Source organism: Colius striatus, chromosome 1 (assembly GCF_028858725.1).
Source record: "Colius striatus isolate bColStr4 chromosome 1, bColStr4.1.hap1, whole genome shotgun sequence".
NCBI classification, from domain to species: domain Eukaryota; kingdom Metazoa; phylum Chordata; class Aves; order Coliiformes; family Coliidae; genus Colius; species Colius striatus.
In genome coordinates this window covers 192,734,797-192,752,399 of record NC_084759.1, presented here as the reverse complement: position 1 = coordinate 192,752,399, position 17,603 = coordinate 192,734,797, and the positions used below count along the sequence as shown (strand labels likewise).

The window sequence follows — 17,603 nt, the reverse complement described above, 5'->3', positions numbered from 1 at the left end:
AATTCAAACACCTCAGAAGGCACAGCAGTGATTGCTTTTCAAGGCAGACTAAGAGCCTTTTTCCCCCAGCCAAGCCAGTGCTCAGCTTGCCACAAGGCAGGAGTTTGTGTGTGTGGGGCTCGTGGTGCCCCTCGCTGCCAGAGCACTTCTGCTGTGGTTCTCTACAGACTCGGCATGTTTTGGTGCTGGGTGCTGGCAGGCAAGCCCATGCAAGGGGCAGTCACAGTACAGCACATTGAACTTCGTGGTTCTCATACCTTTGCTTTATTTTTTTGTATGGTGAAAAACTTTAAGCCAAATCTTTAATCCAGTTTCCTCAAGTTTTGGTTGGAACAAGTACTCTGTACCTACTTTTCCTTAAAATGTTAATGAACTACAGATTTTCTATCTCTCAGTTGGATCCAGCATTGGAAGAGTGAATGCCAGAGACAAGGATTGGCCTCCCAGTGTCATCACTTATTCCATTGTAGCTGGAGGTGGCACCAGGGATTACACAAATATCTTCTGGATCAGCCCAACCAAAGGAGATGTGAAGATTTTAGCTAGATTAGACTATGAAACAACTCAGAAGCACTTTCTCACGGTACAGGCCTCAGACGGAGAGAAGACTGAAACAGTATCTGTGAGTAAATCCACTCTACTTTCTACATTCTTCCAGTCAAGAATGGTAAGACAATAGGCAGAGTACTCTATTTGGCAAAAGGCAAGTCCATGCCTGCACAGAGTGGTATATGAGTCAGATGAACAAAGTGGTGTTCACTCAGTCTTGGTTTATTTCTTCAAAAAGGATTAAAGTAATATTTTAATGTTTTTAACTCTGTGGGTTTTGTTTCTGCATCTTTTTTTCTTATTTTACCTGAGCAGTGAAATTGTTTTCTATGCCCTAGACAATTTAAAAGATTCTTTATGGCTACATATATACTGGAAAACGGGAAAAGGACAAGGTCTTGAGACCAAGCAGAACAACCTGATTATACCCATGCATGGTCCTAAGTAATTTTTGGAACTCATATAGTGCCCCTTGCCCATTAAACATACTTTTGGTTTTCTTTACACTGCAAAGTGCCCAGAGTAATCCAAGAATCATGTTACAGCCCATCTGAGTTGTGTGCTGCATACCTCAGGGATGTGATAAGGACTTGGGCAGCCTCTTGGGATAATGTCAGAGGGCCTAGCACAGTACAACAGTGGCCACATGGTCTACTGGAGGTAAGCCCTTATATGTGCTTTCCTGTGACCATAATTGAGTTTTGTCCTCCAGTGGTGCCATTTATCAGGACCCAAGGGCACAGGTAACACTAAACAGTAGGGTAGTGCTCAAGTCTGCTACCCAGACCTATTTTATTCAGGAGAAAATTTACAGATGGTATATCCACAAAGGTATTTTATACTCACCTCTTTCAAAGAATCCTGGTGTTCTTCACATACAGAACTCCTTTTCACTCCTTCTCATGTCTTCTCCCTCATGACTGCCTTACATTTGATTTTGACATCTGTTGGAGGATATATCTATTAGGCCTGCTTTCTATTCCAGCCAAGCACCACCCATAGAGTTGCTAGGTGGGAGGTACTTAATCATCTTTGTACTTTGTCATCTATAATATTTCCAGGTAAACATTAAGGAAAATTTGGCACCAGGAGATTTTAATGCTGACAAGTTTATCTATTGCCAGTTAAAGACCAACTGACATTAGAGGAAAATGCTCTGTGAAGGGTAACCTTTTTCTCTCAGCCAGCTAATCCCATCTGACATTAAACACATCTGGTGCTACCTGGGGTGCTCCCAGTCATGCAGGTGGCCATGACCAGCATTTCTCTCTTACTGGGAAAAGTCTATAAGGACTTTTCTTTCCTTCCTTGGATCATGCTCTGAATTTTTGTTAAATATGCTAAGAAGCCTAACTAGCAACTGTGAAGCAATTTGAGAGATTTGAAAGGAAGTCTTATGAATACGTGGTTCTAGTGTTATTTCTCATTCTAACTATGACACAATTCAGGTGATGCAGATAATCAGACACACCAGCTCAAAAACCCTGTGGTTTTGGGAGATGGCTCAGGTTAAATAATCTATTCCCAGAAGAGTGCTAATCACAAGAAGAACTGAAGGTCAAAAGATCACAGACATTTTCTGTTAGAAGCTAGATTGGAAGGGAGGATCATTGCTGCTCAACTGCTTTTGATCAAAAGAGCAAAATGGACAAAGCCAAATAGTTTCTGAAGTTAATAAAATTCTGGCTCAGCACAATGGAGGAGCTTCAGCTTGCTACTGCTCTTTTCTTTCAGGTAACTGTCAATGTTTTGGAGGTAAATGATGAAGAACCAGTTTGTTCACCCAATTTCTATTCATTTCAAATCCCAGTCAGCTTAGCTGTTGGGACCAATATTAATGGCTTCAGGATTCAGTGTCAAGATCGTGATTCTGATCCCAGGTCTTTCCGTTACTTCATTAATGAAGGTAATGTGTCACCACATGTCAGCTAGTAGCAGTGTAAAAATTAGCAAATGCTGTTGGTTCAGTTTGATTTGTACATATTTTCACGTGTGCCAGGTCCTGCACTTGGGTCACAACAATCCCATGCAACACTACAGGCTTGGGGAAGAGAGGCTGGAAAGCTGTCTGGTGGAAAAAGACCTGTGAGTGTTAATTGACAGCAGCTGAATATGATCCAGCGAGAGTGCCCAGGTGGCCAAGAAGGCCAATCGCATCCTGGCTTGTATCAGAAATAGTGTGGTCAGCAGGACCAGGGCAGTGATTTTCCCTCTACACCTGGCATTGACAAGGCTGTGGCTTGAACACTGTGTCCAGTTCTGGGCCCCTCACTACAAGAAGAATATCGAGGTTCTGGAGCACGTCCAGAGACAAGGGGTAATGGGATGAAGCTGGAACACAAACATTTCCATTTAAACATAAGAAAAAACTATTTTACTGTGAGGGTGAGGGAGCCCTGGCACAGGCTGCCCAGGGAGGGTGTGGAGTCTCCTTCTCTGGAGATCAAGACCTGCCTGGACATATTCCTATGCAATCTGATCTAGGTTGACCTGCTTTGGCAGAGGGGGGTGGACTAGATGATCTCTAAAGGTCTCTTCCAACCATACTATTCTATGATGATGCTATGACAGGCAACGAAGCTGGTGAAGAGTCTAGAGAATAAGTCTGATGAGGAGTAGTTGAGGGAGCTGGGGATGTTTAGCCTGGAGAAGAGGAAGAGGGGAGACATTGTTGCTCTCTGCAACTGCCTGAAAGGAGATTGTAGTGCGGTGGGTGTTGATGTCTTCTCCCAAGTAATGAGAGATAGGAGAAGAGGAAATGGCCTCAATGTCATGGGAGGTTTAGACTGGAGATTAGGAAGAACTTTTTCAGTGAGAGGGCTGTTAGACATTGGCACAGGCTGCCCAGGGATGTGGTGGAGTCATCATCCTTGGAGGTATTTAAGAGCCATATAGATGAGGTGCTGAGGGACATCATTTAGTGATGGGCTTGGTAGTGTGAGGTTAGTGGTTGGATTCGACCTTAAAGTTCTTTTCCAACTGAAACGATTCTATCATAATCTAGCACAGTTTATGTATTGCTTCTCATGGTGAGCTAGTTGTGATCCATCAAGTTCTGCACACCGTTATTTTGCTGCTTACTGAAACATGTCTCTCCATAAGCTGTGCACTGGTGCTGCCACCTAGAACCGTTCCCTTGCAATGATGGACTTCCTGCCATACATCCAGCCTTTGTCCCAGCCCTATCAACCCCTAGTTCATTTCCCTAAGTGCAACATTCAACCTTCCCTTAAACACCTCCAGGGACGGTGACTCTAGCTCCTCCCTGTGCAGCCCATTCCAATGCCTGACAACTCTATCAGTAAAAAAATTCCTCCTCATATCCAGCCTGAACCTCGCCTGGTGCAACTTGAGGCCATTTCCTCTTGTTCTATTGCTTGTCAATAGGGAGCACAGATTGACTCCCATCTTCCCTTCAGGTAGTTGTAGAGAGTGATAAGGTCTCCCCTGAGCTTTCTTTTCTCCAGTCTCAACAGCCCCAGATCCCTCAGCCGTTCCTCATATGAGACGTGGTCCAAATCCTTTACTAGTCTGGTAGCCCATCTCTGTATTCTCTCCATCACCTCAGTGTCATTCTTGTAGAGAGAGGCCCAAAACTGGACACAGTATTTGAGGTGTGGCCTCATCAAAGCCAAGTACAGGGGAATGATCACCTCCCTCCTCCTGCTGACAGCACTGTTCCTAATCCAGGCCAGGATGCCATTGGCCTTCTTGGCCACCTGGGCACTCTGTTGGCTCATGTTCAGCTGCTGTCAGTCAGCACTGCCAGGTCCCTCTCTGCCTGGCAGCTTTCCAGCCACTCCTCCCCAAGCCTGTAGCACTGCTGGGGTTGTTGTTGTGGCCCAAGTGCAGGACCCAGAACTTGGCCTGATTGAAACTCATGGCATTGGCCTTGGCCCAGCCACCCAGCCTATCTAGATCTCTCTGTAAAGCTTCCTTACCCTCAAGCAGATTGACACTTCCACACAGCTTGGTGCCCTCTGCAAACTTACTAAGGGTGCACTCTATCCCCTCATCCAGATAATCAGTAAAAATGTTAAACAGGAGTGGCCTCAGCACTGAGCCCTGGACACCACTTGAGGCCAGCCACCAACTCTGCCCAGAGCCTAACAGCTAGGGCTGGCCTACCTGCAGCCCAGGGCACTAGCAGCTCTCCAGCCACACAGGCAGAAAATGAGGGCTGGAAAGCCAGCGTCACTGAAGTCCCCTCTCTGTCCAGACAAGCCCTGGAGGCAGTTTATGCCTCCAAGTTATTAGTTGTCTTCTGGGGGACCTGTTCAAAGGCTTCTGGGCAGAGGCAGAGGCCACGGAGACGGGCTTGGAGGTGTCTCTGAAGACATTGGTGGCATCCATGCCACTAGGGACAACTCCAGGAACACCCCACCAGCAGAATGAGTGCTGTAACAGTGCAGGGTCCTTGCCCTGGCTGGCTGCTGCTGCTTCTGGGTGCTCTCCAGGCCCTAAGCATACATCACTCACGTGACTTCTTCTGTGCCCTATGGCTCTGAAGTGTTTCCACAGCTTCCTCTCAGCTATGTCTCCACAGTGGCTCTTACTCAATATTTTAATGCTTTTATGACTGTATTGTTTATATTATTTTATATGGTACCAGGAAGATGGAAGAGCCATTCTTGTCAATGACATTTTACCACACAGCTGTATAGTAATCCATAACAAATCATCAACAAAAACTGATCTTTTTGCTCATTCAATGCCTTTAGTGTGGCATTAAAATTGGGGTGGTTTATTTTGGTTTGGTGTTGTTTTTTGCAGGCAATGTGAACAATCATTTCACCTTTTCACCAAGTGCTGGCTCCAACATATCTCGACTGATTCTTGCATCGAGGTTTGACTATGAGAGTGGACTTGATACGAACTGGATTTACACACTGCGCGTCTATGTAACAGATGACAATTTACTCTCTGCAAGGGACAGAGCCACACACCCAACTAAAACTGGAACAGTGACCTTAAGCATCAGAGTGATCCCAAACCCAACTACTGTCGTTACCACAACGGTAAGTTAATTGAAAATTATGTCCATTTCTGTATTTTTTTATGGACTAATCTCCATAGGAGTGAAAAAAAAGCGAACAGATGTATGCAAAAGGAAAGCAAAAACCTGCAGTGTGTTCAGTCTTGGGAAGTGCTGAATCCCAAGCGCTGTACAACGCAGTTGCTCACCACCTGCTGACCAACACCCAAGCAGTATTTCCCCCTCCCTGTCAACCTCCACAGTTTATATACTAGGCATGACATCCTATGGTATGGAATAGCCCTTGGGTTAGTGTGGGTCAGCTGTCCTGGACATGTTACCTCCCAGCTCCTTGTGCATTCTCAGCCTCCTTGCTGGCAGGGCAGGGTGAGAAGCAGAAGAGGCCTTAACACTGTGTAAGCCCTGCTCAGCAATAACTAAACCAGTCTTGTGCAGTCAAGCTGTTTTCAGCACAAATCCAAAACAGACCTGTAGCAGCTACTACGAAGAAAATTAACTCTATCCCAGCTGAAATCAGGACACATATGTTTTGTATTTTAGTTTCTAAAACAAAAAGGGCAAGTAGCCAAAGGACCAGGCATGCTGCTATTACCATGCAACTGGAAAGTTAAGGATTTTGGCAGCTTTATTAATAAGGAAAGAGCAGGGGTTAACCTTTGCCTGGAACCTTAAAATTACCTCATGCATGCTGCACTACTTTTTATTGTTATTATTCATAGCTATTCACTCCCCAGCTGTAAGGCCCTTTTGTGTGTTTCTTTAGCAGTGGGACACATTAATCTGTGGCTACTGAAGTTGAAATAGGCAACAACAGCAAAGAGATATCCTCATCCCTTGGAAAGGGCTTTTTTTCCATCCCTGAGGACACTGTCATCTAAAACTTCCAGTTGCCTGTCACGAACTGAAGCAGTTGTGCACGGTCTCAGCATGTCACTGAGGTTTCAGACAGCAAATGCAGAGGGTTTGGATGAGTCTTTCCTGAGCTCCTTGCACACATAATAGTCCATAGATGAGCTGAGGAAGCCTGCATAGCTTTTGGCAGCTAGGGCGGGATCTGGCCTTGTAGAGTTTATGGAGCTATGGGCCTGTGTCCCAGCAATACAGCCTACTCCTCCATGCAGCCATCCCAGGCAAGCTCTGGTTCACCAGGTTCATTTTGGAGCTGGTTCCATCAAACTGGCACAGCGCGTGAGGAGAGCTTTCTTTTGTCCTGCCTGCAGAAGTAGCACAGCTTGAGGGTGCTGACCACTCTGTCCCCATCCTTGTGCCAGCTGCCACCTTCATCCCTTGCTGCACCAGTTCTCTGTCAACCAGAGTCCATCCATTTTCTGTGTGCCTGCAGATGGCGTTACCTTTTTTCTCTCATGTGCAGGAATGAAAATAGGAGGTATGCTGGTGAAGAGGTAAAAGAGTGGTTCACCGTAAATTGGTCTGGATCTCCTAGGGGCTACCGGTAATTGAGCCAAGGCCAGAGGATCCTGCAATCAGCATGTGCAAGTCTGGATACTTCGTCATGAAAATGTTTAAATCCAGACTTGCAGGCTGTTGAATAGCCCTGTTATTATCTAGTGCTCTGTTAGGAAGGAATAAATGGTTTTCTCACAGCCTTCTCCTCCCTCTACTTGATGTGGAAAGGAAAAGTTAAGCTGAATGAAGAAACTTATTCTGCATTTCTTTCCCATGCCTTACCACAAATACAAACAGCCCAGACCACATACCACAGTGTTAAATCTGCCTCCCTAGAGGTATCAGCTTTCCACTTTCAGTCTATTTTCCAGAAGAGCACTTCCATTACAACAACTTCTCCCATCACTACTCCTTACATATGTTCAGTGCAACAACTTGATGAATAAGTTTCTGTAAGGCTGTTAATGTAGAAAAGAAGCCCTGCCACAAAAAGCTCACTTGAGACTTCAGTCCCAGAGAGGATGGAGTGGTGCTGGTGATCTTGAGATTATCTGAGAGTTTCTCTAAGGGTTGGATGTACCTTTTTTATAAGGCAAAATAGGTTATTGTAAAGGTATTCTTAAATAAGAAAGAAAGAGATACCCTACTAAATTTCATACACAATGGGGTTATAAATATCTTACAGAAAATGAAATAAAAACTTCTGTAGAGGATCAAAACTAATAGCACCACACTAGGTAATGGCCCAGGTAGAGCAAATGAGTAATTTCTGATCCATGTGATGACAGTTTCATGATGGGACCTTAATGAATGAGTTGCTAGCAACAAGTGGTGTGCCAGCTCAGGGACGTTGTCTCCTGGCACTAGGGAAGATGTGGGAGATTGCAGCTGCTCAGGAAGTGTAGTTTTCCCTTTTGGAGCAAGTCACAGGGGAAAAAAAGGAGTTTAATTTCTTTTTATACAATAACCCAATTCCTTGGGGTTCAACTCCACTTAGGAAGTAGGCAGAATGATCACTGCAGTGAAGATGACCTACTTCCAGTTTTGCCTTAGGTAGCAAGAAACCATTGTCTTGGTAATGGCATTATTCCTGAACTTGCTCACCCTCCAACAGTGCACTCGCAGCTTTACAGGCAACCTGAGGCTTTTAAACTCCACCATGACATACTGATTTTCATATAAGACATTTGAAACATGATCTGGAACCTCCTTTTCCATCATCGGTGGGCTCCATTTCACCTGCCTTTGATTCCCTAAGGAGCTTAGTGGTCCATCTCAGTCATGGGGGCTGCATTGTCAGTCAGCAGGCAGGTAACATGGGATGAATCACTGCCTCCAGCAGACACTATCTCCTGCAGGGTCTCAGGGCAAGCTTGGGCCAGGTGCTTCAGTGCAGAAGTTCAACCAGATGAAAGGTGTGGTTGGTGTCAGTAACCTCACAAGCACACAGCCTTGAGGAACTTTTCCTATCTTCTTTTGAAAGCCTGGCTTCACTGTTGTGACAGAAAAGGAAAACCTCTACTCTGCATCGGCATGGTACGTGCCGTTCGTCATCACGGTGGGCGGTTTGCTGCTCCTGGGACTGCTGGGCTACCTGGGGCTCCTGCTGGCCACCTGGCTCCGCACCCGCTGCCCTCCAGCACGCAGAGCTGACGGCACAGCACGGTGAGTCCTCCCACAGCCCCAGGGCACTCGCAGCACCTGGCAGGGGCACAGAAAACTCAGGCTCTGCAGCTGCAGTGAAACCTACTCTGGGAGTATTGTCCAGCCCTGAACTGGAGTATACGCTGTTGTAGTGGGATTTGGTGCTAGTGATATGAAGTCAAGGAAAGATGTCCCTGGCATTTTTTTCCATCGATTTACTGACATTACCATTAGCTGAAGATAACAGTGGAACTGACAATTATGACTGCTAAAGGCAGCTATGCTCGTGACGCACTGTCAGCTTGTGCCTGATTGTGCTGACCAAAAATACAAGTGGTTTTGGTTTGCATTTGGCTCTTACTCCAAGGGAGCTCTCATCTAGTTAATTACTGGATGCATTCTCCACCTTCTCAGCTATGGATCCCAGAGTCCTTTCCAAATCTTGGTGCTCAAGCCAAATTATTTGTTCTGGCCAAACTTCTGCAGATTTCCTGGAGTTTTACACAAATCTGTCACAAGGCCCATAAAGCTTTGCAGTACCTCTGAGTGCTCGTGCTTGGCAAAAGCCAGAGAAGCACCTGGGACCAGCTCTGGTTCATTGTGGGAAGTAGTAGAATCCCTGCTGGCTGGCTTCTCAGCAGGCTGGAGACACACTGCCTCTAAATTGACTTTTCTCTTCACAAAACAAAGAGAAGCAGAATGTGGACATAATTTACAAACTCTAGTAATTGCAAAGAAGTAATATATGACTGATTACAATACAACTGGTGTGTGCAAGGAATTTAGCCATTTGTGATAAAAAAATGACAAAGGAATCTAGCAACTTTTAGCTTGGCTATTGTTATTTATTAATAGGGCAAGTTAGTCACTGCAAGTCAGACTCTCCTATTAAAAACAATTTCTATCTTTTCAAAAACATTTACAACTTTTCAAATATTTTAAAAAGTATTATTTAAGCCCATCACACTAAAGAAATTGACCTTCCTCCAAGGATGAGACAAGATGACAATATTTGAAGAAGTATTTTTCCAGACTCTACAAATCCATCATGCTATCATCAATAAGAATTTTTTTTATACCTTCCCTTCTTGGAGAGGTGTTAGAGGAATGCTCAGGGTTGTTCTCCTGATTGAGAGCAGCATTAAATGATGCAGGCCTTCAGCAAAAGCAAAACCAGAAGCCAAACAATCCAAGCAAGTCCCAGAACTCAAGGAAACACATTCTTTTTGCCAAATGAAAAAGAACAAAGCATGATCTTTTTATGTAGGCAAAAGTATGACATTTGTTAACTATACCCTTTATCTTTTTTCTGTTACAGGATAAAAGTCCCAGGTATGTACCTCTGCTCTATATTTTAATAAGATCTTGTGTAAAATTCAGTATAAATTTTTTAATTCAATTTCTAGAAAAATAAATTTGACCTAGTACAAGGGTACCCTGTCTGATTGTGGGCAGCCTGCCTAAGGGATTTAATGGCCCTTTTGGTATTCAAACCTATTAACTACTAGGTAAAAAACAAATTCTGAGTAGCCTGGTATTCTGGCATGAATGCTAAAGAATTACTGAGTGTTTCACATGCAATTCATTTGCTATCTGTTAAAAAGAATCCCATCTCTCTATAGCATCTTCAAGAGTCCTCTCCAAATTCCTTGTTCTTTGATCCCTTAATTTGCACCTTTGACACCATTACCATCATGTAACTGAAAACTGATTTTAAAGCATTGGTGCTTTCACAGGCATTTGTATAGCTTAAGAGAGGTGTATGTTGCATATTTAAAAAGTGAATTTTTAACCAGTCTTGTTCTTTCTAGTCAATTATCTTTCTGCTAGCAAGCATGGCTCCTATGGGCTCAGTAAGTCCTGCTTTTGTAACTCCTCCTCCTCAATCAGTATCACCCAGCTTGAAAAAAACCACATGACTAACAAAACACAACAAAATTAGCTGTTCTCTTGGTCGCCCAATTCGAGACATTTCAGCATTGGCTGGTTTCCTAAAGACGGATGCTTGGTACTTTCTGAAAAACTGATTCCCAAATGCTGCACAGCAGAGGCCAGATGGAACAAGTTTCCCAACAGGGCTCAGGTGAGGCTTATCTGCAAGACTTCAGAGTATTGAATGCCCAGTTGTAAAGCCCGTTGGTGGCCATGCATACAGTTCACCAAAGAAAGGCCATTAAAGAAATTGGCAAGGAGTGAGCAAGAAGAAATCAGAGCAACTAGCTGGGTATCATCCACAAATCTGTGCTGTCGAGATGCCTGTGGCACTGCTGCTGTTTTTGTTTGCATGTGGGATGAGTTAATAGTGTGGTAAATTCACACATAACCAAACTGTTCTTCAGTCTAAATTTTGACTTGACTGGATCTGCAGTGCTTCCCTGTTTTGCCTCCAAGTGCATGTTTGAGTGCACAGGCTTTGCAGATACAAATGTTCATGGGATAAAAGTAATCTACATTTGTAGTTCTAATATCCCCAAAGGTGAATTTCTCTATCTGTTCATATTCTTTAGGAAGGGAAATTTGTCATTTACTCATTACCGAAGGAATGGGACTTTTCAAGGCTGAACTTCTGGTTAGTCATTGGCAATTGTGGATTCTCACTCCAAAATACTATGAAGGAGTTCACTTTTCAAATAGCATGAAGGATCAGCCTTTGAAAAGAAATAGGGCTCATTTGAAGTGTCTCAGAAGTTGAGTACCAAGACTGTCTATTTGTTTGAGGAAATCTTGGCTTTAGGGTCTATAGTTACTGTCAGAAAAATCTCTTCACAATGTACATTTTCTGTCCTGTAGAAAAGAAGAAACCTAAGAAAGAAGTGGTTGTGGTAAGTACTGCTGGCCCCAAAACAAAGCCTCTTTGCCCGGTCCCATCATACAAAGGGATCATAGGACCATTTGTAGGAAAGGTGCCTGTTTTCCAAAGAGAACATAAAAATGGTGAGGAAAAAAGGATTGTCCTTAAACGCAAAACATTTCAATATCCCAGCTGGCTTCTGTATTTGGAGGCAACACTGGATGTGAGTGGTGCTCGCCCACACTGCAGCTCCTTCCTTTTCCATAGCTATCATAGCATAAAGCCTGCAAGCCACTTTTATTAGTGTTCTCTCCCTCTGCAAGTTCTTCAGAGGAGGGATTCCCAAGCCTCCTCTGGGTGGAGAAGACCCTCTTGTGGTTACACACGTAGATGCATTCAACATGTCAGACCTTCTTGATCCTCCCCTGAATAATCTATGCCACAAATGGTAACACCTGATACCACAAATGGCTTTTTGTTACCAGTATTGATTAAACCCACCCTAAAGGAATGCAACATGCAGGCTATACAAATCCACTTCCATCCATGTAGGTCACCATGTCCAAGTCACTGCTCCTTCTTCTTAACTAATTCACAGGATTCAATTCACATTTTGTCTCTCTTCATAGACAATGACAAAACTAAACACCGTCTTTGATGGAGAAGCCAGAGACCCAGGTAATAAAACCCAATTAACAGTGGATATGACTATTTGGCTGGAAACAAACTGGATTAATTGATTTAAATAGGATTCGACATTTGCTTTTCATATTTTGAGTTTGCTGTTTCCAAGGAGAATGGGAGCTATATTTCAGAGACAGCAAAAATCAAGACAGTGCCCTAGTAACATTTTTAATGGTAGAATACACTTATGGCCTTTGAAAGCACACATCTAATGGTCAGATTGTTCACTGTTCCCGTGCCAAACCTAAATGTGTGGTTCTGGTATGGGGAGGTGGGAGGAGGGGAAGGATTTGCTGCAAGCTTCTTGCTCTGGTGCTGGCATGGCCACATGATTTCACACTTCTCATGCCTGGGAAGTGGCCAGCGGATTAATGTAGCCACAGCTGTGCTGACTTTGTCTGTTAAACCTCTCCCTGGATGCAGGGTGGGTGGGTGAGTTACACAAACCTGCTCCCTTGCAGCAGCAGTGCCTTCCTGCTCCTTATCTAAGGCTTGAGCAGCACTTGCTGGGGCGGAAAGGGAAAACCATTTGCTTTTAGTTACAGTTGTGGTAGCATCAGCTACTGAATGTGTCACCAGGCTCCAGCTATGCTCACTCTGAGCATATCTGATTAACCAGGTGGGAAAAGTGAAATTAAGGCAAAAGCCAGGAAAACCAGGATGACCCAGGAGGTGCAGTGTTTCTTCCCTTCCTCAAACAACAGTCACTGTGCTCTGCAGCAGGGTTCATTACAGAAAAATGTGGGGGTTTTCCTAAGGATGGATCCACCTTGCCTGAACCCCCTGAACCCCAGCCCCTGCCCAAGGCCCACACACTGATGCCTGGCCTGGCATTAGGGTGCCCAGCACTGTGTCTAATGGCTGAGGGCCCCAGCATGGTGAGGGGGAGTGGGGTGGCTGGTAAAGTGTGGCAGTCCATCAAATGAAGTTCTCAACAAATAGATCCAAAAATAGCTCTGAAACAATAGGTCTAAAAATTATCAAGAAAAAAGGCAGGCATGTTTCAGAGCTTGGATTCATCTGGCCAAATTTCCATCCAAGTGCCCGTTCCTCATGTTTCTTATTAGCTGGCTCAGAGCTGTTGGATGCTGTGAGCTAATGGGAAACACTAGGCATAGGGACTTCAGCAGAATTTGGGCAAACAAATAGGACCCTACTGTGCAATTAAACCCATCCACAAGGCTGCTCAAGGCCAGCTTGGTCCAGGTCCAAGCCCACCTGCTATTTATAAAGAGATCTGGAGGGATGGCCTCTAAGATCCCTGCTTTTTCCCTATGTAACTGCATTTGTAATGAATTGAACATGGATTTTCTTAAGCTGCTGCAAGAACTACTCCTTGGTGTTTCTGTAAGACAGCTGCTGGGTCATTTCCTCAGCAAATCTGACCACACCAGACTTAGAGATATCTGAGCCCATCCAACCTGCTCTCCAGAGCCATAGTGTTTGTGTCATGGCTGACATCTTTGTGGTGTCTGCAGAGAAATGTGTGCTCCCCACTCCTCCTCTCTCCCCTTCATTTCTCATCCCAAACCCTGGAGGATCAAGTGTTGGTGGTTTGGAAATGAGATTTAATAATTCCCAGGACATCATCTGTTGGATGTGATTACAAGGGATGGTCAGGAACTACTTGTTGATCTGGGCTGCTTTAACATGCCTGCCTTATAAGCAGTGAAAAAAATAACATGTAAAAAGATCCAGTTTCACCTTTAATTGCTCAAATTGTGTTAATGTGTCAGAAATCATTAATTCTGATACAAACTGTAACATGTAATAACACGTAACTGCTGTTTCTTTCCAGGCATTAATGGTTTTTTGTTTGGCTCCTATAAATAATGTTTAATTAACAGTTGTCACTGTAGCTCCTGATTCTGTCTGTTTAGCAAGAGACAGTGATTTAGACTGTGAGGAATCCACACTGGATGCACTTGGCAATTTTTTCACCTGTCTCTGTGTAGTAAGTGAACTGAAGGAGAAGATATTTCCTTTTAATGTACAAGTAGAAACTATTAATAAATTCTGAAAAGGGCCAAAAACCTTTCTAACAAGGAAATGTGTGCTAAACAACCCAAATATAACAGTATTTCATATATATATATGAGGGAAGCATTTACTTTCACAAACAGAAAATAGTCAGTATTTCACTCCATTAATAACAATGTGGACAGCAAGCTGGAGGAAAGCATCCTGTGCAAATAGAGAAGCAATGCATGCAGTCAAAACTTGTTGGAGATCCCAGACCTCCACATCTTGGGTGAACCTTGACAACCTGATGTGGTCTGGAAGATGTATGTAGCATATTGTGCTCCTAGTAGGTTTTGCTACCTCAAGTAGGCAACTCTACTTGAAAAAATAGGCATATATATACATTGGCCTTGCTCAGTGTGGCCAAAGGCAAAAGTCTGGGGAGAGTTAGTCCTAACAACTGAGGACTATGAATGTGTCACACTGCCCATGTTAAACCATGGTACCTGTAACTTGGATAGAGATATAGAATGATAAGAAAGTCCTTTTTTTGGTGGGGGAAGAGACATGTTTTGAATATTCCTATTCCCTTAACTGGACAGCCAGTTTTTATACTCATGGAGTAGCATCTCCCCTGAGAGGCTCCTCTGACACCCAGGTCCCCACACTTGCTTGCAGAAACGAGGCTTTCACTCTTGGGGCTATCTCCTTTACAGAGCTGATTTTCCAAGAGCTTCATGTTTCTCTTTTCAACCCCACACCGAGGAGAGCTGTCATGTTTTAATCTGCTAAAGCAGGAATGATTTTAATCAGCTGTTTTTTTCTCCCTTGCAAGTTACTGGTAAAATGTATGAATTCAATACACAGTCGGGGGCCCGGAGGTGGAAGAAGAGCAATGAGCTCCTTCAGCCTGTGCCAGCCAAGCAGGGAACAGCTAGTACCTCAGACTATAGTGGCCAAGGGATGGACAGAGCAGAAGCACCAAGCAAAAAAGAGTCTTCAGAGAAGAGAAAAGAGAAGACTATGGAGACGCAGCTAGCTGCCAAGCCCTCAGCAGGGCAATCAGAACAACCAGGACATTCTAAGATTACAAAAGCAGAAGATGGAGTCTGAGGACAGGGGGCTATCCTCAATAGTCTCCCAAGACCTCCTCTCCCAAAATGAACACTGTGTTGCCCTTAAGCCAGCCTTAAAGCATGAGACTCCAAGGTACTTCCCAAATGACCTCCTCTCTGAACAGCCAAAGAATCAGATGTGATTTTCTCCCTCTATATCTCAGCTGCAAAACATGAGGTAGCCATTGCTGCATAAACTGAACTCAAAGGCAGGATGAGGACGTACCTTTGGCGGGTACAGGTAAGAATGGGAGAGAAGGGGAGGACATGGAAGGGGAAGAAGATGAAATGAAAGCAGAGTCATGGACAGAAGCATCTGCTTCTCATTGCCCCTGGAAGTTTGCTCCAGGAAGAGCTCTGCAAGGCCTAGAGTGACACAGCCACATCCTCTGGCTGCCTTTTGGAAGGGTAGTATACACTGACATGCTTTCTCACCAGTGAATGGGGTCTCCTGTCCCTGCTGAGCAGTAGAATGGGTGAAAAGCACATCAGGGCTTAAAAGTTCGCTGGTAAAAGCTAAAAAGATTTTATTTTCCTTCAGTATTTTATTTCAGCCCTTCCTCACCTTCCCATCCTGCTGCAGAAAAGACCATGGCTTGAAAACAGTCTTGGAGGGGAGAAAACCTACAGCTTGTGATGCTATCTCAGGCTGTCATGTCAACACTTTCAGCCTATTTATCTTTTGTAACACTAGCAGCATTCAGTATCTTCACCTTTGGTATTTCCTCTGGCGTATTTAATGTTTTACAGAATCAAGTGGCACACACTCAAAAGAACAATGACAGTAAACACATGGGGTGAAATAATCTTTTCCAAGTGTGGGCATGTATAATGTAAGTGCTGTCTAAGAACCTGATATAAAACAAGCAAAGTCTACAAGATTTCAGAAAATTAATCTGGAGAAAATTAGTTATAAATGATGACTTAACATTTCATGTCTTGGCTTCTTTTCTTTTCTTCCCTGATTACAAAAAGTTTTTTATCACCATGGGATTGGGTTTTTTCAGGTGGCCAAAGCAAATGGTTTAAGTTGAGCAGGCACAGTCAATGAAAATTTTATGCAGATGGTTTTCCAATGATATAGTAACTGATAGCATGTTGCATCTCTGATCTTTCTATCCCTCTGACATCAAAGTACACACAAGCATGCCTGGCAGCTATGACTGTTAAATCTTCATTACCTGAAGAAGTTAATTGCATTGTTTTCATAACAAGAAGACCCACAGGCTTTTTACTTTTTTTCCCTGGGCATTTCTGTGGGGCAGTCACTCTGCTTCTTCTCATTCTACCTTTGTGATCAAGAGATAATTACCTTTTTTTTAGTTGGAGTGTCCCGGGTTTGGCTGAGATAAAGTTAATTTTCTTCAGAGTAGCAAAAATCATAGAATCATAGAATGGTAGGGGTGGAAGGGACCTTTAGAGATCATCTAGGGATTTGTGCTGGAAGGAGTGTTGATAACACATAGATAATTTCATTATTGCTGAGCAGTGCTCACACAAAATCAAAGTCTTTTCTGCTCCTCACCCCACCCCACCAACAAGGAGGCTGGGGGATGCACAAGGAGTTGGGGGGGGTCACAGACAGGACAGTTGACCCCAACTAACCCAAGGGATATCCCACATCACAGGACATCATGCTCAGCATGTAAAGCTGGGGGAAGAAGAGGACATTCAGAGTGATGGCATTTCTCTTCCCAAGTAACTGTGATGCATTCTGGATCCTGGCTTTCCTGGGGATGGCTGAACACCTGCCTGCCCATGGGAAGTGGGGAATCGATTTCCTGGTTTGCTTTGTGTGTGCACATGCAGCTTTTGTTTTGCCTATTAAACTGTCTATCACAACCCAAAAGTGGGTTTTCTCACTTCCAATTCTGTCCCACATCTCACCAGGGGAGAGTGAGCAGCTAAGTGGTACTTAGTTGCCAGCTGAGGTCAAACCATGACAGGGAAGCAGAGACAGGTTTTAGTTTCAGACAGGAGACCTGCAAAGAAATGGCTGAAAACTCATCTTTCCTTACTGCTGTTCCTGCTGCTGAACTGCACAAACTTCTTTCCTTCCTTCTCAGGAACTAAAACCCCACCAGCAGCATAACATGGTATCACAGCATGCTCTGAACATCCATGTGTGCAAACACATGGTCATGGTCAATGCTGCTAGTGCCATAATATCCTACAGCTGTCTGAGAAGCAACTACCCTCATAGTAATGCTCACTTCTGAACAACTGACAACCATACAGAGAGGCACCATGGATCTAGGAGCTGCCAGATCTAAGTTGTAACACTGCCCAGGATGCCTCTGTCCTGGTGAGCTGAGTTTAGCTGGAGTACTCAGCCTTTTGCAGGCAGGTACAGACAAGATAAGGCATCCTCATGTAACTTGCTGCATGGGGAAACGAGTGTGCTGACCATAAAGCATAGCTATGCCCTTCCTTACTCACACTGTTTCTTCAATAT

At 44.1% G+C, this 17,603-nt stretch overlaps 1 protein-coding gene across 1 annotated transcript in view; it reads left to right on the top strand.

The window, feature by feature from the left end:
* Window positions 1–15,146, top strand: part of CDHR3 (cadherin related family member 3) — a 41,171-nt gene extending 26,025 nt beyond the window's left edge. Inside the window, exons 12-19 of the mRNA XM_062020216.1 lie at window positions 396–622; window positions 2,284–2,455; window positions 5,323–5,567; window positions 8,436–8,617; window positions 9,915–9,928; window positions 11,387–11,418; window positions 12,017–12,065; window positions 14,869–15,146. Of these exons, the coding sequence (XP_061876200.1) occupies window positions 396–622; window positions 2,284–2,455; window positions 5,323–5,567; window positions 8,436–8,617; window positions 9,915–9,928; window positions 11,387–11,418; window positions 12,017–12,065; window positions 14,869–15,146 (1,199 nt within the window). The remainder of the gene's footprint in view (window positions 1–395; window positions 623–2,283; window positions 2,456–5,322; window positions 5,568–8,435; window positions 8,618–9,914; window positions 9,929–11,386; window positions 11,419–12,016; window positions 12,066–14,868) is intronic.
* The last annotated feature ends 2,457 nt before the right edge of the window (window positions 15,147–17,603 follow it).